Source organism: Emydura macquarii, unplaced genomic scaffold (assembly GCF_026122565.2).
Source record: "Emydura macquarii macquarii isolate MOO-44397 ecotype Brisbane River unplaced genomic scaffold, CSIRO-AGI_Emac_v2 contig_1551, whole genome shotgun sequence".
Lineage (NCBI taxonomy): Eukaryota > Metazoa > Chordata > Testudines > Chelidae > Emydura > Emydura macquarii.
In genome coordinates, this window is record NW_027131688.1 from 25,914,586 (window position 1) to 25,935,633 (window position 21,048).

The window sequence follows — 21,048 nt, forward strand, 5'->3', positions numbered from 1 at the left end:
TGCTGAGAAAAAAAATCAAATGATCAATGCCTTTAAAAATGTAGATGTATCAAAACTGTTTAAAAGGAAAACAAGCATAAAAAAACTTTGAAATTTGCTTCTCACAGCATTAACATATACAGTTTCAGAAAGACTTTAAATTTGTGAATTTCAAAAAGATGCTACAAAATGTCATGTGGTAATTTGTGGTCCCAGTCCTGCAAATTTTACATGTAATAATCCCATTTAATTAATGTAATATATATATATATATAAATTTACAGTCAATGTCATAGGTGCAAAAACCAACAGTGAAAATAAGTTTGCTGATATTGACCATGTTCATTATAACTAGGGTACATGCTTAAAAACATTTAACAGAAAAGAGGCTATTCAGAGAAAATGAATATTACTTACTGGGTCAAGAGGTTTGCTTCGTGCCCATGTCATTATTGTTGAAACTAAGATGAATAACTTTGGTTTCTCAAAATGTTGTACCTCTGTATGTAGTGCTGTATAATCAAAGCAAAGTGCATACTTTACTGTAAGCAGCGTTACTTCTATTGTAGTTATGTTTTCAAATTAAAATGTTCCATAAAGAAAGCAGTTACTCAATTACTATAATGTTCAATGTGACATAACTTTTTTCAACATATACCTTTCGTTTAGTTTAGAAACATATATTTCTTATTTCTTAGCAAATTAAGGTAATAGCATGGGATTAAATTACCAGGAATTATTAACTCTTCCCTAAAATCACTTGTCAATAAAGACAAATCACTGAGATCTTGATAGCAAACTAAAATATCTATTGTTTTCATGGTTAGAATAATTACACAGCACCCTTAATTTAATCCAGAGCTAAATAATACAGTTAGGGTTAAGGTTTATTTGTTTTCACTCAAATAACTATGATGTAATTTATATATTTAGACTGTAAACATGACAGTATAATTTGTCTTAAATGTTGTATGAACTCCTTTTTCACTTTCACTGCTGGAGTCTTTTGTAAAGCAGTTAACTTGAGTTTCATTGTTAAGTGTGTATTACAAAGTGGTGGTCCATAACGGTTCTACTGCAGTTGTAAATCAAAATATAGTTGAAACTGTTTTGCAAAACACTGAATCTTGATGTTGATTTGAATTGCAAAAGGGGCAAATCTCCCACCCAGCTAACAACCAAAATAGATTAGCTGGGCAGTGGGCAGCTGTTTAGGGGAAATAAATGTCCCCTTTCAGGTCAAGGAGTGGCTATGGAGCCATTGCATGAAGGCTATTCCAGCTCAATGGGTAGACACCATGGCCCCTTAAGCAGCCCCGATGAGAGTATGATGGGAGGATCCACATAACAGCAGGTTCCTTCCTGTACCTTCTCCACCCCCTCTTGCCCTACTCTCTGCTTGCTGCATTGTAGAGTGCCCCCACAGAGCCTAAAACAAACCTATACATGAGCAATATTAATAAAGGATGCATTGTACTGTAAACAGAATTTAACAGATTCACATTTTAATTGCATATCCAAACTGATATGTGGACTATAGTCCAGATGCTATAAAGCATCTTGGTGGAAGAGTGCTTTCTTTGCTGCTAGGAAAACAACAGGCCTGAAATGGAAATGAAGCTATTTTTCTAATAATGGGATTTGAGGCAAAAGACAACATAGCAACGCAAAGGTGAATGGAGAATTTTGATTTGATGGAGTTTTCCACTCAGTGTCACAAATATGCTATTCTATTCATTGAGAATAAAATGTACATTGATTTAATATCACTGAATGACAAGCAGTTTTCTATTCAACTACTGATTATGCTAACCAGAAGCGGCCCAAGTAGCTTCTTCAATTTGATTTGCATCTTCAGTGATGTTATAAATAATAACATCACACTCAAGTAGGTGACCTAGAAGTTCTTCTCGAGTAGAGATCTAAAGGGGAAAGAAAAAAAACCCAACAATCTCACAATCTTTTATAGAAAGAATGAGTTCCCCTATCCAAAACTTTTAACTTTCACTTTCCTGCTGCGAGTAGATTTCTGGGTGCAGACTGCAGAGGATATCAAAATAATTTCTAACACCTTAATATCAAACTGTGTCTGCCAAATAAAAGTAAAGAAGTTCCAGTATGAATCAAATAAGTAGCATGTTCACTCTCTAGAATGTAAACATTTCAACTGTAAAACACAAATTAACACTGGGCAATAAAAGTAAAAAATATTTGGACTGTGATTTTAGGATTGGGTGTTTGTTTAAATGTCCAGTGCAATTTAATTGTAACAAAAAGATTTAAGTAAAAATCTTTTAAAATTTTACAAATGTTTCTTATATTCTTCTCCTATTGATTTCAAAGGAAATTATGAGTTTAAATCTGATTTCATTGGTATTGATAGGAGTTTTTGTCATTGACTTCACTGGAAGCAGGATTAGGACCTATGTGTGTGAGACTAGAGGACTAGTGTTCTAAGCCTAGCTCTGCAGTTGGGTGTTGTCTTATTATAAAGAGGAGATAGTTTCTCCCTAGCTAAAGTTGCAACCACAATCCCACTAAAAGGCTGATTTTTATCCACTTTGGAATTCCAGAAAAAGAAAAATGAAAAAAATAAGTCCTCATATTTTAAATGGTAAGACTAAGTCTCTTTGACTAAAACATTTCATGAAATTTTTTATTAATTTTTTTATTTTAAAAAACTAAAAACTTGCTCCTTTTTTGTAAAAAAGTAACACTCAGCATTTCTGTAAAATATGTAATGTCCAAGTCCCTCTATCTGCCTAGCAAATCACATTAAAGCTCCAGTCCTGCAAGGTGCTTTGTGTGGGTGCAGGCGTTTGTTTTCAAGGAGCAGTTTTCTGGATCAGGTCCAAATTTGGGAACCAAGAACTTAAGTAATTTTACAAAACTACATAGGAAATGTGTGGTAGCACTAAACCCAGAAATCGGATTACTGAGGAGACAGATCCATTATCATCCACGAGACCACCGTACCTTTTATAGCAGTTTCAAGTTTCTCTATTTAATTAGGCCAAATGTAAAGTGGGGCTAATAATGTTTACTAACTTTTAAAAATATTTTCAGATCCACATATGGAAAAACACTGTGTTGCTGCTAAGTACTATTAGTCACAATTTTCTGATTCAGTAACTCAGGCACACAGAAATTCAGATTAAGATTTTCCAATTTGAGACACCTTAAAGGGGATTTCTTTTCAAAAAGAGACAAACATCATCTTCTCAAAATCTGGTCATTTAGGTATCTCAGGTTGGATACTCAACTATCGAGGCATCCAGAATAACAAGTCACCATTGAAATCTTGGCTTCAGTGAATAGTTAAGGCCATCATGCATCTTACATTGCTCACATGATAAACAAATACATTAGTCCCATGAAGCATAAAGAAGTGGATAAAGGAGTAGGGAGGGAAGATACGGAGTTCAGTTTTGGCCATGATAAGGTTAAGGTGATGGTGAGTGTGACAGGGTGTACAAGCCACGCACTAGTCTGGCTGGGGTTAATCCTACTCTATGGGCAGAGGAGGCCATGCTCCCTTGGCTCTACTAGCATGCTCCACCTGCAGCCTCAATACAAAAGAAAGCAGCCCAGTTCAGTTGAGATGGACTGTTGAGGAGAGAGGATGCAACTTGCAGGCTCTCCAGACCTCGAGCATCGCAACCCAGGCAAATGCCGCACCACCTGAAGGAGGTCCAGAGGGAACAGAGCCACCTGGAGTTGCAGCTGGAGATGACCCCAGAGTCCTGGGAGAGCTATGGACTTTGCTGCCAAGAAAAGGGATAGATAGTAGCTCAGGGGACTTAAACTTTGCTACAGTGGGGGAATCAGGGAACTGGTCAGTGAGTTTCAGGACGATCCCCGCTGACTCGGTGGTGAGCGCCACTGCCAGCACCCTGTGCTGTGGCCCAGAGGAGCAGAGAGGGCCTAAGCCCTCCTGCTCCTGGTGCCACAAATCCCTACGTGGTGCCCCACTACCCCAATGGACAAGTAGGTCACAATACCCCACAGAGGAGGGTGATCTTATTGATTCCAGCAATTAGTATCTGCAGTCCTGACTGAAAGGACCGCTTTGTTGACATTGGCCATTAGGCCACACAGCCCAAACTTCAAGGGCATCCATATTGATTTGGGCCACGAGGCCAGACTACCCTGAAACACAGGGTGGGAAGTTAGACTTAATCGCGGGGTCTACAAGCCTCATGACAATGAGACATACAGAAAGAGCTGTTGTAGAGAGAGGCTGAGATAGGAGACTGGATACAGAAAGACAAATTAGGAGTGGAAAAGTAGACCAGTGAGTCGTCCACATACAGATGTCATTCTATCCATTGTGGGCCTGATCCAAAGACCACTTAAGTCAGTCTGAGTCTTTCCATTAATTTCAATGTTCTGTGGATCAGGCCCTCTGTGAGTTGATGAGATCACCTAAAGAAAGGTTGTACAGGGATGACAGGGAATAAAATGCAAATGTAGTATTTCTAGAAAGACCATGTAGAAAATAATTTTAGAAATATATAACTCATACCCACAAGTCTACAATATATGTTGTTTGTATTTTTTTAATGGTTTGGAGTAACATAAAGTTTGTCTTAAAGGTGACCTAAAAAGACAAATACTTATTTACTGCCAAATTAACAAGACTGTTACTACTCACTGTATATGTTTCCTGAGCAAAATCTGGTTTTGTACTCTGGGTCTTAGAAAGAGTTCCCACTACTTGGTAGGCTCCCTCCTTTGCTTTACTGAAAGTAACATCTATAGCTGACATAATTTCATCATCTTCTTCCTCTTCTTCTCCCACATCTTCAAGTGATGCCCCAACAACACAGTTAGATAAATACTAAAACATACAAGACAGAAAAAATGATTTATAAATAAAAGGAGACAGTTTAATGTCTGTACACATGGTAAACAATTTTCCTTTTCGATATCAATGCACAACTTCTGCTTATTTCAGGTATTTTTTCACAAATAAAAATGTCAGCCTTTCATTGCTGTCGTTCAGCAACTGCGCTTTACTTTTTTTAAAAAAAGAAAGTGCCTGTTACAGGAAATCATAGTTGCCCATTTCATTTAAGAAACACTGTCTGCTTCTAATTCCTTTAAAAATCTGCAGTATTACTTAACACCTGAGTAGAGAGAAGACAAAGGAACCATGTTCAATTGTTAAGGTTTGGGATTTAAAGACAATCGATCAGATTTGAAAGTGCCAGAACCCATGTACGTGGTTCTCATGAGATTTCTGCCATCTTGGACTGAATTATCTTGAGAACAGCTAGTCTTGTAAGATTTTGTTCACATCAGAACCTTGAACTGAACTCAAGGAGGGACCAAAACCAAGGCACACTGCCTTTAACATGGTCAACTGGTGAGTTAAAGCCTAGGGGGCAGCCTTACATATATACAGTCTTGTCAATGTTAGACTTTTCAAACATATTATTTACTCTAGACTTTTCAATTTGTTATTTTATTTTAGTCTAGACAAGTTCGGAAGAGAAATGCATATATCCTTGTTCCTTTGGGAAGGAGAAAAATAACATAATTTGTATTATGAATCCTGACACTACTCCTAAATGCTTTGATCCTTTAGCATCTTACACCCGGACGGACACCTGCATTCTGCTCTGAGCCCCACTGACTTCCTTGTTGAAGGTGTAAGCCCATATGAAGACACCTGCAAGATTGGGGCCTAATTTGGTACAGTTTAGATACCAAGGTGACAGATGCCCCGATTACATTAGATAAATATAGAAATTTGAGAGAATTCAGATTTAAATCACTGAATCCAAATGTAGCTGTGCAGCATTGCACCTCAGCACAGGATTCCCATGTGGGAGGAGTGGCGGGGGTGCACCTTATAGTGCTGCTAGCCTCGCAGCCCAGCAAGTGATTGCTGATGAGGAGGGTGTTAGAGAAATCCTAGGGTCCTGCTGATGTTGCCTGCATTACAGCCCAGCATGCGCCTTCCCACTGGGGGTGCTCAGGGGAGCCACGTGAGCTGGCAAAGGTGCCCTGGCACCAGCATGCGGCTCCAGGAGGGGTTTCGCAGGAGAGGCCGTGCTCTCGGTGCGCCCCCCCCCCGTGGGGGTAACCAGCCATGGGGCCGTGTGCCTGATTGCGGCTTGAGCGGGATTCGGGGGCATCCGCGGGCCCAGCCCCCTCCCCGCGGTCACCTTCCCGATGCTGCCGCCGCTGTAGGAGTCCAGGTGGTTCAGAAAGACCCTCTGGCTCCGAATGGTCCCTTCGGCCGCGGCCACCACCTCCTCTTCCTCCTCCGCCATGGCGCTCCAGTCCCCGGAGAAACCGGCCGGTTACTAAGCAACCGAGCCAAGCGGTGGGTCCTTTTCCGCAGCGGCCCAGGCACTAGGCAGGGCAGCCACAGCGCCGGGCCAGGCCGCTGCCGCGGTGCCTCCGGGGAAGGGAGGTGCCTGCTGTTTGGGGGAAAGCGGCGAGGCAGACCCCGGCTCCGCTAGCACAGCAGGGGAAAGGTCAGGAACCTACAGCGGCGGAGACTGTCACCTCTAGGGGGGACAACAGTCTACAGCGACGGGGGAGGAGATGGGTGTGCAGGGGAGAGAGGCACAGAGGCAGAATCTGAGCTGAAGAAAACCCCCAATCCCTCTACTGTAGCCTGGAGTCTGTTGTACTGTATGCTGCCAGGAAGTACGGTCCTTGTACAGTTCAGCTCTAAGGTGAGGGAGGAGCCATTTAGAATGCTTTGGCCCATATATGGGCTTGTAATAGCAAAATGCACATGGATTATTTGCTTTTTAAATAAGAGATTCAGTATTTCACAGGCATTTTCACTAATATGGTAGAACCCCTTTTATGAACTAACTGGGGATTGAGTTCATACTTGAACAGCTCAAAATTCCAGTGCCAAAGCTGCAGCAGAGTACACTCTATTGTTTTTCTTATCCTTCGAAACACTGCAAAGCAATTTCCAGTGCACTGAAAGCATTAGGATATCACTTTTCTTACGTGATTATTTTTTTCCCTCTTGGGAAAAATGGTGCATAAAACTAGTTGTTAATAAGACTGATGTTTCAAAAATCAAGATTTTACCATATTTAATAATTAATCTGTAGCAAGTGGAGGATAAAGACTAGCCAGAAGCACCCAGGTTGTCCCTCAACCCTGCACTTTTTACACAACACCTTCCTAGGAAGAAAGGGAAGCGGAAAGAGGAATAATGATAGGTAAAGCAGCTCTGATCCTGCTCATCAGACAATTGGTTACTGCCATCACATGTTTCAGAAGTAACAGTAATAGGAAGCCTCCCTCAGCACAGGGGATGGTCTAGACTCTGAACAACCTCTTTTAAGGTCGCTTCCAGTCTTATATATCTATGATTTTATGTCCAAAGAGACTTTAATTGTGGATTTGTTCATGGTTCATATTCTCTATACTGCAAGCTCTGCATCTTCATACATCACTGAGCAATTTATGTTGTCATTGGATGTATGCACTGACAATTCAAGAAGAAACAAGAACATATTATTCAGCATTTGTTAATGTTAACTAACCCATATCTTCCAAGCCTCCTGTCTTTAGCAGAAGAAATAATATACTGTGTTAATTTCAAATTTCTCTTTACAATCAATAAAAAAAAAGTCTACAGCATAGGTGTTTGTTTTTGTTCTCAGCATTTTAGCTTCTATAGACTCACAGACTTTAAAGGCCAGAAGGAACCATCTCATCTGACCTCCTGCACACTGCTGGCCACAAACCTTACCCACCTACTCCTGTAATAGACCCCTAACCTCTGGCTGAGTTATTGAAGTCCTCAAATAGATTTAAAAAGACTTCAAGTTACAGAGAATTCACTATGTACAGTGGTTTAAACCTGCAAGTGACCTGTTCCCCCATGCTGCAGAGGAATGCCAACTCTCCCTCCCCCCAGGGTCTTTGCCAATCTGACACAGGGGAAAATTCCTTCCAGACCCCAAATATGGTGATTAGTTAGACCCTGAGCATGTGGGTAAGATCCACCAGCCAGACACCTGGGAAAGAATTCTCTGTAGTAACTCAGAGTCCTCTTCATCTAGTGTCCCATCTCTCACTGTTGGAGATTGTGACTGCTAGCAGCAACCGAAATTGTGTCTGAATTTACCAAATTTAGAAAGGTATAGATATACATTTTTAATTTATTTTGGGGAGGAGAATAAAAAAGCTGATCATACATAAGTTTGTGCATTTATTGAAGTGTCTAGTCAAAAAAAAAAAAAAACAGGTGCATTGTTACACGGGTATATATTCAGATATAAACTCGGCAAAGTACATTTTCCTCATAGAGGATTAAAGCACATGCCACAAAACTGCAAAAAATATTTTGAACAATTTTCTTAGAGCATGAAAAGTACTTTTAAATCAAAATATACATTAACTTTAATGCAGAGGATTAACATGAGAAGTTTCAACCTAAGAAGACAACAAAAACATTATATTTGAAAACAGAAGCTCTGACTGTAGGTGCCTTCTCAGTCATAATTACAGTATCATTACCACAAAATTATAATAAAATGCTCAATTAGATTAATTGGTCCCTCAAATTAATGTGACTGATCCTTAACTGGTGTCAATCAGTCTAGCTCTGTTGAAGTTAGTGGAGTATGTTTATTTACAATAGCTGATCTAGCCTTCTCTTTGGATTCACACTTTGTTTCTAGCATGAAACATGGGAGAATAAAGGCAGAATTACGTAAACAATGATGCATAAATACTGAATAGTACAAGAACACAAAAAAGTGTTTGATCATATAATCATAGAATGTTAGTTCAATAGTACTGGTGCTTTAAACCAACTGAATACTTTTTAAAAAAAAGTCTCCCATACATTTGAAAACTTACAGTAGCACAATAAGTTTATAAAGATCTTTGTATTTGTTATAAAATAGAAAATACATAAAACTGTCTCCCAATTCAATATCAATCTCTGAATGTTTCATACAGCCTTTGGTTTCAAACCAATACAATGCATTAATATTACATACATACCGTTCTTTAGGACAGGACACTGTACAACTGAGAGAAAAGAGGGAAGCCTTATAGGAATACCTAAGCACTGCATTGTAAAAAGTAAAGGCTGAAGCAAAAATACTTTTGAGTATATTCTGTACATCATGTAAACAATCATTCAGACGAATTAACAGGCTAAACTGTCTTCCACTTCCTTCCCAAAGTTACAACTTTAGTATGGTCTAAATTTAAGTTACTCTTTAATAAGAAAAAATGTCACCTGTTCTTCCTAGTTTACTTCTGTGCTTAGCTCATTTGCAATTCGATACATTCATTTGCCAACCGTTACCTTACATTTATTGTTTGAAGTTTGCTGCAGATAAGGGTACACTGAATAATACTGAGTGTTGCTTTTAACTAAAACACTGACACTGAGGCTTGGTCCACACTAGGAATCAGGTGGGTTTAATTACATTGGTCAGAGTTGTTTTAAAAAAAAAAAAAAAAAAAAAAACCATACTCCCTGAGCAGCATAGTTAAGCTGACCTAAGTCCCTGTGTAGACAGCACTAGGTCAAGGGAAGAATACTTTCCTCAGCTAGCTACTGCCTCTTGTTGAATCTCTGATGGGAGATTCTGAAGCATTATAGTGGCACAGTTACAGCAGCGCAGCTGTGCCACTGTAGCATTTTAAGCATAGACAAGCCCAGAGTAAGCAATGTTTAACTGATCTATGATAGTGTGAACTGCATATCTTGTGAATGAAGGTTTGCGCACAAGAAATTGATCTGAAATATATATCCTCTAAGTGGAATAAAGTAGTTCCTTTTAATTTAGCTAGAGCAAATAGTTAAAATTTGGTTTTAAGGAGCAGAGTTAAAGTTTACAGATAGAAAAATTGAGAAAATATTACTACTTTTATACAGGTCATTCAAGATTTGCACAATACCAATTAAGATTTCTTAGAAAGAAATACTGGATCATACTCTTTTGCAAAGAGATCAAATTTCTTCAAATGCTGTAGAAAGCAAGTCATTTTCAACTGATGATCTACAGTAGAGTTTAATGAAAAAAGGTACTACTTCTAAAATCCACCAAGATAGCTTAAAGTGGCCTTGTGGACAAAGCAGATTCATAGCAACACTCATATTTTACAAGTCAGTATTATTGTAAGGAACCTAGATGTTCAGGCAAGAAATAAACCTTAATATGTTTCTAGTTATATCTGAAAGCAAAATCTCAGTAACTCATACTAAGAATTTCAAAGATTAGTAACCCTTCACCAACATGTGCTTTTTACTGCAGATTGAATCACGATTGCCCATCCCTTTTCAAAGCTTCCAGTCTCTGTAGCAGTGCATTTCCAAAAGCTTCACGATATGCTGGGCTAAGAGAATCCAATAAAGAGTAGACTGTCTCATGATATGGAGTTTGTAAGCCATCATCAGCCTGGTCAAAAGCATAACCCACCACCTGCAGCAAAGAGACCAATGGTTACATTTTTTGTAGTTACACATTTCATCATGGGAACCATAAGGGAATCACAAAATCACTCACATTAGTACACTAAACAGAAGGATTGCCAGACATGACAAACCTATACTTTGTTTGCAGTGTTGTTGTAACTATGTTGGTCCCAGGATATCCGAGAGACAAGGTCAGTGAAGTAATATCTTTTGTTGGTGAAAGAGACAAGCCTCTGAGCCTACACAAAGCTCTTCAGATCGAGAAAGGTACTCAGTGTCACAGCTAAATATAAGATGGAACAGATTGTTTAGCATAAGTAATTAACACATATTGTAAGAGACCATTCAAGGTGAAGTGTATTTAACTGTGACACTCAGGTGTGGTCTACACTAAAAAGTTAGGTTGACACATCTATGTCACTGTGCTTAGAAGTGTGGATTTTCCACACCCCTAAGCAATATAGTTGAGGCAGCCTAACCCCTGATATAGAAAGCACTGGTTCAACAGAAGAACCCTTCTATCAACCTAATTACCACCCTACATGTCTACACTACCACTTGCGTCAGCAAAACGTATGTCATGCAGGAGCGTGAAAAAAAACAAACCCAGAGCTTCTCCTGCCTACGTAACTACTGCCGCTCGTTCAGGTTGTTTTATTATGTTAGTGGGAAAGCGCTCTCCCATCGGCATAGAGCAGCTATACAAGCGACCTAACAGTGGCGCAGCTGAAGTGGTACAGCTGTGCCACTGTAAGCTCGCTAGTGTAGACATGGCCTCAGAGAGGTGGTTTACCTAAGTCGACAAAAGAATCCCTCCTGTTAACACAGGTAGTGTCTACACTTCAAGCGTGGACCAGCCTGAGTATCTTTCCCAGACCTGAAGAGCTCAGCATAAGCTCGAAAGCTTGTCTTTTTCACCAAGAGAAGTTGATTTAATAAATCCTATACTCTCTTCCCTACTAGAGGCATTAGTAACAATTAGTGCTCTAAATGAGTTTCCAATATTCTTTTCTCACAAAATTAAGAGCACCAAAAATGTTAAATTTACAGAAGCTTACTTTTGAATTTGGCTGGAAGTTCTCATTTCACCACACGGGTATTTGCACAAGTAATTTAAATGGTGTGAAAGGAAGATGCATGCACAGAAATCAATGTCTGGTGTTTCTCATTAAGTCAGATAGACAAGATAAAGATTAAAGTAGTCTGTTCCACAAAAGGTAGTCTGATGTGCGAACAATACTATATCATCTACTGTTTTAAGCCTGCTGCAATTGTGGAGCACTTTTCTCAGACAACTGTGGGACTAAAAGATTGAAGAACTACAGTAAAAGTCACCTATAACAACAAACATTTCAATCAACTTCCATCTTTACCATTCTATAGATGTTTTTGATAAATGCCTATTTTTCATAATGTAGATTAACTCTGTTGTGTTATTAGACTAGAAGCTTTGGAGATGGTTACCTCACTTCTTTAAACACGGTGCTAAGTGTACCCTCTCCTCTGGCTAAGAGTTAATTGACTATTATGGGGCTTAACACTTCAGTTCTGAAAGTAAACTGAGCACAATAGCACATGCCAAAGATACTGCAAGCCTCAGCACTTAATTTCCAGGGTTGCATCAATTTGTCAGAAATTTATTTTTTTTTAAAAGTTCAAAAATTTCTTATCTTTATCTAATACTTAACTTTAGCATCAGTTACTGTGTTTCACTAACACAAGCTGAAAATAGAATCAACATAAATCCCAATTATGCAGGGCATAAACACTGTTAAAACATACAGAGCATTAGTTCAAATAGTGGTCATTGCATCAGTTCTACTTAAAAGTTTTACATTCATGCAAGACAAGTGCGTAAAATCCTCCCCTTTTTGATTTCACTGAAATAGCATACTAATAGTTATCTAAAAAATTAAATTTTGAAATATGAAATAGACTCTCAAAAGTGTTCAATAAAGAACAGTGACTGATGACAACTGAAAATTTTACTAGATACCTTTCAATTAATGTTTATTATAAACAAAGAAGTTTTATAAAGATAAACAAGTTACCCTAAGTCCTGCTTCTGTGAGCTCCAGGCAATATCTGTTTCTTTCCCTTGTCTCCACATTGATATATGCCACATCCTCTGCACATGGAAGGTTTTTTGAGACAAACATGTTGCTGACAGCAAACAAAACATCATTCACAACAGCTTCTGCTTCTAGTCTCATATCCTTCACATCTGTTCCTTCAACGTCCTTATATTCAGAATCTTCTTCAAATCCTGTGTTACTGGACAACTCCATGGGATTGTAATCAGTCTCCATTCTGTGTACGGAAACACCATATTTAATTTTATATGGCCACAAATGCTTATTATGCAAGATCAATGGTATAAAAAGAGATATCTCCAACAAAACAAAATATTTTAAGACACAATGCTGTGCAAGCACAAAGGAAGATATAGGCCCTTTAGGGCTACTAAGAGATCAAGCAGGATTTATTTATTTTTTTTAATTTGAGTAATCTCGAAAGACAGTGCATTAACAACAAAGTTTCAGCATAACAAACTCACAGGTCTGTGAATAAACCGATATGGTATTAAAGTAACAAATAAGAACACTGAATACTGTGTTTATAAAATAGACAGACACGTGCATTAATACACAAGCAACTGACAGTGCTTTACAAGAACCTGTTATCAGTCAAGTCCTAAGCCACGCATCTGCTGGTCTCGAATGTGACAGGAATAGATGTCTGTGGAAAGCTGCATCAGAAGATGCAGGAAGTGGAAGAGAGAGGAAGCAAGAAATTATTGATTCAAAGGGAAAGCTCTAACTCAGAGTGAAAGTTAAGTGGGTCATTAACATTTAAAGGAGCAAGTCAGTAATTTGTAACTGGCTGTTTTCCTTGTCACTTGGCTCAGCCTCTCTCTGTACGTTTGTTAACACACAGGTCTGCAGCGCGTGCTACCAGGTACACAGAAAGGCTGAGCACATCGACACGTTTGCTGCGTTAGTCACAATACGCAAGTCATGCACGCGCTAAAACGCAGCGCGTGTTCCCACCCAACCCCATTCTGTCCCCGGGGCAGGGAGCTCGCACGGCATCGTAACACGCCCCGCAGCGCTGCGCCCGCCCAGCGCCACACGCTCGAGAACGGCCCTGCTTCTCCCGCTAACAACCTGGGGCTGGGGACAAAAGCGAGAAGGGGCCGGAAGGAAGAGCAGCTCGCAACAACAGCCCCGCCACCCCCGAGAAGGGCGTGCAGCACAGCCGCGGCGGCGGCGGCAGTATAAGGAGCAGGAGAAGCCAGCGGTCCGGGCGGCGAAGCCTTGTTGGCTCCGCCCTGTGTTGGATGCGGGGAAATCCCCCCTAACACAGCGGGCCCCAGGACCGCTCAGCCGTCCCTTCTACCGCTCCCCCCGCATGCTAGGCCGGGACCCATCCCCCAGCCCAGTCACCTGCCTGCGGCCCCTGCGGCTAAAGAGGAGCTGGGTGGCGGCTGGCGGAGCGGACGGGACCAGCCCAGCTCCAAGTCCCGGTCCCACCTACTCCCTCCTTCCACCTCATCGTGCCCGCCCCGCCTCCCTTCACTTCACTTCCGCCCCCGCTCTGTGACTTCACTTCCTCTGGAACGTCACCTCGCGTCACGGTCGCTCGGGGCCGGTGACTGAGCCGGGGGGAGGGTAAAAATACGGAGGCGGCGGCGGCGGCGGGCCTCCTGAGGGGATCGAGGTCGGGCCCTGCGGTGACGCCCCGAAGTCGCCGGCCGCCCCCTCGCATCTCCGGGCGCCGAGAAGATGGCGGCCGAGGCGGTTCAGTGAGGATGGAGCTACCTGTCATTGCCCTCTCCCCCTGAGGGAGCGGGGTTCGGCCCCAAGGGGGGCGCGTGGAGGAGGGGAGCCGCAGAGAGCCCTTTCCCTAGCAGAGCTGACTCGAGCCTCCTTTCCCCGCCCCCCGTCGCCTCAGTCGACTACCCCCTCGCCACCATGCCTTGGCCCTTCTCAGAGTCCATCAAGAAAAGGGCCTGCAGGTACCTGCTGCAGAGGTACCTGGGCCACTTCCTGCAGGAGAAGCTCAGCCTGGAGCAGCTCAGCCTGGATTTGTATCAGGGCACCGGCTGTCTGGCGCAGGTCCCTCTGGATAAATGGGTAAGAGGTGCTGTCCCCTGCTCCGGAAGGATCAGCCCCAGGCCCCTCCCCTTCCCTGGTTACCACCTGTTTTATTTTTAAATCACCTGTTTGCCTTGCAAAATAAAGTCAATTCTAATATTTTTATCTAGAGAACTGTTGTGCTTGTTGCCAGGGTGTCAGCACCTTGCAATAAAAGAAATAGGTAGTGTGGTGCAATTGGTTTTTCTGTCCCCACGCCCCCTCTATGTGCAGTAACACTGAGTGGGGTTTGGGTGCTTTTAGAAATGGAGTTTGAAAGCAACAGTAGAGATGGATCTTGAGCATGGCACCACAGTGGCAAGATAGTTGGTCAATCAGCTCTGTGGAAGGGAGTTCCATCTTTCAGTAGGCTGATTGCTAAAAAATCTTGGTTTCCAACTCTGTCTTTGCTTTATGGACAGCTCCATTACTCTTGAATAGAGAGAGCTCTGCTGTCATGGAAGGACCTGGTTGTGGAGGGGGAAGTGGTAGCTCAAACCAAGAGTCACTGATAGCTTTAATAAATAGCTCCCTGGCCTAGAAATGGATCTGGTATTGAGTTGGGGGCCAGTGACAGAAGCAGTGGAGTGGTGGGTTCTTGCTTTACTGGTATTGCTTAGCCCATGGACTGCCACATTCTGAATCAAATGGAGTTTTTTCAGACTTTGCGTATTCATTCTTAGATATCTTGTTTCAGTAATCCAGTCTGGCAGTCACAGTATACTGGGTCTATATCTATTAGTATTTGGCAGTCTCTTGGTCAGCTGTCAGAAGAAGAAAGTATTTCTAGAAACTGTTGACATTTGCATCTCCATTATCAGTGAGGATTTTAAGGCTGTGCATCATTTTGATCATATGTGGCTTGACTCCATGGATGGAAAGTGATGAGATGTTAGTTTGTTCTTCACAACACCTTCCTCTTCTCAATAATATCACTTGTTTTGCCTGCATTAGGGTTTAGTCAGCCGGTCTTCATCTGTGTGCTGATTTCTTTGAGGTGCTAGGATAGCTAGTTACAGGTATTTGTGCACAGTTTATGATGGAGATGTAAATCTGAGAGGTATCAGCATAGTCTCTTAGTATGTATTATATGCACATTGAGTTAGGTGGGGGAGAAGACTGTGGAAAGCCATAGATGAAAGTTTGGAAGGCATAGGAGCTTTCCCATCAGAACTATCTAGGTCCAGTCTGAGGTAGAACAGGATCCATCTTAATGTACCTCCATATAACTCTGAATGGCCTCTAAGGCAAGTCACCAGTATCTTGTGATTGACTCTATGAAATACTAGGGAGATCTAGTAGCATGAATGACTGTTTGCTAGCTGTCAATGGCTATGAACAGACTGTCCAGCCACCAGCAAAACATAAATTGTTTCTGTACCCTGTTCTGGTATAAAGTCCAGCTGAGCAGGTTCCAAAATAATAGTAGAGGTCAGGTGTTCTTGGAGTTGATACTTTGGCAGCTATTCAGTCACTTTGAATAGGAATGGGAATTTAAACACTGGGTGGCAATCAGTAAGGTATATTGTGTCAAATTACAGATCTGAATATGCCATGTATTTGTTTTTGCAAAGGTGGTAAGCTGCTCTCTTCAAGGGAGTTGTTGAAGTCTGTAAATATGGATCCCGGAACTCCTAGCTGTCCTTCATCAGCGAGGAAGGCCATGGGTCAGTCTCATGGGTTCCAATGTGATGCAATGATTTCAATATTTTTTATGTGAAATCTAAGTTGTAGGCCTTGGTTGGTCGGTTGGTTTGTTTAAACCCTCAATCCTGCAAACACTTACATATGCTTAACTTTATGTCTAGTAAACCAAACTTTACTAGTAGTAAAGTTAAGCATGCATGTTAGTGCTTGTAGACTAGGGTCTAGTTCTGTAAAATACGTATGATACTGGGAGTGTTGTAAGTGCTTTATGTAAAGCACTTCTGAGATGCCCTAGATAAAAGACACTTTGTAAATGCAAAGTAGTAGTTTCTTCATTTGGTCCTATGGGGCAGCTGTTTTTGTGTAGTAGGCGTGCAGACTTAATGTTTTAATAAGATATCAGTGCCCTCTAGTGGATATTAAAACAGCCTCAGTTAGTTTTATTAGACTTTAAAGATAAACATTGTGAACCCTAGCAATTTAGGTAAAGTGCTTGTTGTACTAAAGAAAGTTAGTAAAATGTGCATATAATGTTAATTTTCCAGTTTAGAAAAATACATTTTTTTTTGCTGGGTTGTATTTTCTGGCCTGTAAATTAGTGAATAGCACAGGTGCTTTAGATACGGCTTAGATACTCTTTAAATACGGCTCTCTCATGCATGACAGAAAGATTGCAAAAACAGGTGTTGCGAAATTGCTGCAGCTGCTTTTTTTTTCCAAGTCATTTGAAACCTGCTGTCTACATGTCATCAGGAGTCTGTAGTTTTAACCTTAATTCTTTTCTCATTTTTGTTCTGTTTTGAATGGTTTGTTCTTCATCTACTAGTTTCGTTCAATTTTTTAAAATGTTTTAGCATACAGAATATATACACCATTGTCTTGGTGTTTAGAATATACAGAGGGACAAGTTCTGGTCTCCACTACACTTGTGCAACCCCATTGACCTCAAGGAGGTTGCACTGTCTAATGAAGATCAGAATTTAGCGCACAATGTTTGTGACTGAGTACATAAATATGCTTAATGATTGATTTCACTGCTGCTTCTGATATTAACCCTGCAATGCCTTTCCACGTCCCAAATTCTCATTAACTTCTCTGGGAATTCCTCAGAGATGTAGGATCAAGCCAGCAGTGGGTGTAAGTGTGGGGAGTTTTACAATTTTATTTTAAATACTCTTTAATCATTCACTTGCTAAACAGATCTTTATCTTTTATTCATGTTATTTAACTTCAATAAACATACACTAGTATTTTTTCTGATAAATAGTTTGTTTAAAAATAGTTGGAAAGATAACAAAAATAAATTTTCCTTTCAGTTTCTCTAGGTATAGTTTGTAAAAAGAGATCTGAGGCCAGATTTATTGAAAATTGGTTTTGATATGCTAGATTTTATTAATATTTATACATAGAAAAGTCCATACATATAGATCAAATACATGTGAAATACTACAAGTTTAAACTTATACCCCATTTTTTAATGGTAGCAACAAGTTTTAACTAATGTACGCTAATATTTTTTCTGCGGATACTTACGCTACTTGACTCATTTCATATTTTTAGTTGATGTCTATAGTTACTGCATTATCTCTTATTTGAGAAGCACTTTTACCTTCACAGAACCATAATCAGTCATATACATTTGATAAATCAAATTGTTTCTTTCCAAAACTGTTTCAGGGTCTGATTCAACTCCTGTTAAAGTCAGTAGGACTCTTTTCATTACTCTGAATGGATGTTGTATCAGATGCTAAAAGAGTAAAATACATCAGTTCAAAAGTAAAATTCTTAAGAATGTAAGCAGGACCAATTAGGTAAGAAAAAGATTGAAGGCAAAAGTATGGGGAGAGTAGGGAACTGGCAGCCTGGGTTTAAAAACTAATTTAAGATAAACCAGTGGTTCTCAAACTTTTATGTATTGGTGACCTCTTTCACACAGCAAGCCTCTGAGTGCAACCTCCCCTCTCTTCATCCTGCCCTGGGGTGGCAGAGGCTATTTGCCCTGTGCATGCTGCCTGGGACAGCTTGCGACCCCGACGTAACCATCTCGTGGCCCCCTAAGGCATCACAACCCTCAGTTTGAGAACCCCTGAGTTAAATTGTTGCAATTTTCTCATATGTTCAAGACCTAACTTTAGGCATGTGATTAGTCCATTTATGTTAAACTCACATGCCAAAAGTTTCTTACATCCATAATTGTTTGCACGATCAAGGCCTGAGAATCTTTTGTGAATCTGAATTCTTTGGGTACTGATTTTCAGACACTGATTTGAAATGTTACTGGACAAAATTTATATAAAGCGTTTTTACTGGTGCACATGTTTCGAGGACGTACTTGTGTGTCAAATTTTTGTTAGCGTATATTTAAAATACAAATATTCCTTCCCATTGTCTAGTGTATGTTGACAATAGGCGGCCAGTACTTTTCACTTTATTATTTGAAAATTGTCAAGCTTGATAAATACACACATACAGGTATTTTATAAAATGATGAGACAACTTTTATTATTATGGTTAAATTATATGTGGTCTTTAGAGTATCATGCTTGTTTAATGAAACATAGAAATATAGGACTGAAAGGGATCTTGGGAAGTCATCTAGTCCTGCTTCCCATGCTGAGGCAGGACCAGTATACCTAGATCCTCTCTGAAGAGTATTTGTCTAAACTGTTGTTAGAAACTTCCAGTGACGGGGATTCTACAACCTCCCTTGGAAGCCTATTCCAGTACTTAACTATCCTTTTAGTTAGAAAGTTTTTCATAAGATCTAATCACTGGTGACTTCTTGTCTGACCTACAGTGGACATGGAGAACAGTTGATCCCTTATAACAGCCCTTAATATATTTTAAGACTGGTATCGTGTCCCCCCTTCAGTCTTCTTTTCTCAAGACTAAACATACCCAGTTTTTTAACCTTTCCTCATAGGTCATGTTTTCTAAGCTTTCTATCATTTTTGTTGCTCTCCTCTGTACTCTCTCCAATTTGTCCACATATTTCTTAAAGTGTGGTACTGTGTCCAGTCTTCGGCACTGCAGCTGAGGCTCATTACCTCCCATGTCATATATATGATATTAGTTTTTTTTTTTGCAGCTGGATCACATTGTTGGCTCATGTTTAATTTGAGTCTACAATAACCTCCAAATTCTTTTGAGCAGTACTATTTGCTAGCCAATTATTCCCCATTTTGTATTTGTGCATTTGATTTTTCCTTCTTCCTAAGTGTAGTACTTTGCACTTGTCTATGTTGAATTCCATTTTGTTAATTTCAGACCAGTTCTTCAATTTATCAAGATCATTTTTAATTTTAATCCTGTTCCTCAAATTTTTAACCCCTCCCAGCTTGGTGTCATCTGCAAATTTTATTAGCATATAGTTCACTCCATTATCCAAGTCATTAATGAAAATGTTGAAAAGTACCTGACCTGGGACAGATACCTCCTTCCAGTTTGACAGCGAACCATGGATAACTACACTGAGTTTGGTCCTTCTACCAATTATGCACTCACCTTATAGTTATGATGGAGAATTTTAAAAATGTGTATTAAGAAAATTGTTTAATTCTGATCTTATTTAACAATATATAAACATGGAAAATTTAAATGAGCATAAATTAATGGGGTTTTCTTTTTAGAAATAAGTGGTCTCTTAATACAAAGAAATGTAGCATTGCGAGAAATGGTTGGATTTTTTTACAGAATGGATGAAAAGCTACAAAGAGTAATAACTGAAATTTTCCCTGGGATGTTTTCTAGAACTGAATAGGCTTTGAGAGGTGAGATCTCCTTTTTTATTAGCTATTTCTCCAAAGGAATCATCCAGTTCACCTTGCTGTGAGTCTGTGACTGAAGGCAACATGACTGTGTGTGCCCTTCACTTCCATTCAGAAACCTGTTTTGGTATAAGGATTGGTACGTTAAATAAGAGGGGGTCTATGAATAGTAGTGTTTCTGTAGAACACCAGCTAGTCCACTCTGTTCTTATTTTTACTTTTAAAAAATAGTGGCAGTTAGTATTTTGAACACTCAAAAAATATTAGTGCTCAACATTACTGTGAACAACTTTTTCATATATTTAGAACTAACCAGCAGTCGATACATTATGCAGTACAATAGTAATAAATCTGTTTGGCTCAGTTGTCACAGTCCAACAACTATACAATGAGCATTTCATCAAATTTAGTTATTTGACTTGTGTTCTAATCAAAGACATTCTCATCACAATGAACAAACTGTTTTTGTCCATTTACTGTGCTGGCTTTTCCTAAAACTTTAATTAATTTTTCTTTTTGTGATAACACTTTAAGCTGCTGTACTATAATATTTCTGTTAGCATCATATGGGAATTTGTGGGAACAGTTCAGTAATATAAATCATAAGAATTACCACAGCTGGAACTGTATTAGATTAAAAGTTTAGTGCTTAATTAGCACTCATCATTGACAGAACTAAAATACAGGGTAACTTCCAGTTTATTAAATCTATTAATTTAATTCATTTTAACATATCCTAAATTAAATGTTTTGCTTCTGTTAATAGGAGCATAATTTTGGATTCTCTTCTTTTAGTGTCTTAATGAGATTCTGGAGTCAGCAGATGCACCTTTGGAAGTCACTGAAGGGTTTATCCAGTCAATTTCTCTGTCTGTTCCCTGGGGGTCATTGCTGCAGGATAACTGTGCACTAGAAGTGAAAGGATTAGAGATGGTCTTCAGGCCAAGGCCTCGTCTTGGTAGGTTTACTGCATTGTCTTATTTGGCTCAGTGTTTCACTTGATAAAATAGGAGAATTCTTTACAATGTTCAAATGTATGAGATTGTACTGGCAGTTATGCCTCAACCAGTTCTGTGGGTTTTTTGGGTTTTTTTTA

At 39.8% G+C, this 21,048-nt stretch overlaps 3 protein-coding genes across 11 annotated transcripts in view; 1 reads left to right on the plus strand and 2 right to left on the minus strand.

Annotated features, from left to right (window-relative positions):
• AK7 (adenylate kinase 7) overlaps positions 1 to 6,271 on the minus strand; it is a 61,313-nt gene extending 55,042 nt beyond the window's left edge. The window contains exons 1-4 of the mRNA XM_067555172.1: positions 6,153 to 6,271; positions 4,634 to 4,819; positions 1,793 to 1,901; positions 397 to 491 (exon numbers count right to left, since the gene is read on the minus strand). Coding sequence (XP_067411273.1) covers positions 397 to 491; positions 1,793 to 1,901; positions 4,634 to 4,819; positions 6,153 to 6,260 — 498 coding nt within the window. The 5' untranslated portion in view covers positions 6,261 to 6,271. The remainder of the gene's footprint in view (positions 1 to 396; positions 492 to 1,792; positions 1,902 to 4,633; positions 4,820 to 6,152) is intronic.
• Positions 6,272 to 8,163: 1,892 nt separating this feature from the next.
• GSKIP (GSK3B interacting protein) lies at positions 8,164 to 14,554 on the minus strand. 5 transcript variants are annotated; one of them, XM_067555099.1, is made up of 3 exons: positions 14,425 to 14,554; positions 12,454 to 12,712; positions 8,164 to 10,409 (listed from the first exon to the last, which is right to left on the minus strand). In XM_067555099.1, the coding sequence occupies exons 2-3, from the start codon at positions 12,709 to 12,711 to the stop codon at positions 10,248 to 10,250; spliced, it is 420 nt and encodes a 139-aa protein (XP_067411200.1). In that variant the 5' UTR covers position 12,712; positions 14,425 to 14,554; the 3' UTR covers positions 8,164 to 10,247. The 5 variants fall into 5 exon arrangements, with proteins under 5 accessions (XP_067411200.1, XP_067411204.1, XP_067411199.1 ...); XM_067555103.1 differs by having other exon boundaries at positions 14,440 to 14,513; XM_067555098.1 differs by lacking the exon at positions 14,425 to 14,554 and adding an exon at positions 13,853 to 13,970.
• Positions 13,967 to 21,048, plus strand: part of ATG2B (autophagy related 2B) — an 87,606-nt gene continuing 80,524 nt past the window's right edge. Inside the window, exons 1-2 of one of the 5 annotated variants that reach the window (XM_067555093.1) lie at positions 13,967 to 14,538; positions 20,748 to 20,910. In XM_067555093.1, coding sequence (XP_067411194.1) covers positions 14,377 to 14,538; positions 20,748 to 20,910 — 325 coding nt within the window. In that variant the 5' untranslated portion in view covers positions 13,967 to 14,376. Of the gene's footprint in view, positions 14,539 to 17,681; positions 19,956 to 20,747; positions 20,911 to 21,048 lie in introns of those variants that run through there. The other 4 variants (XM_067555094.1, XM_067555092.1, XM_067555097.1 and 1 more) reach the window with 4 other exon arrangements.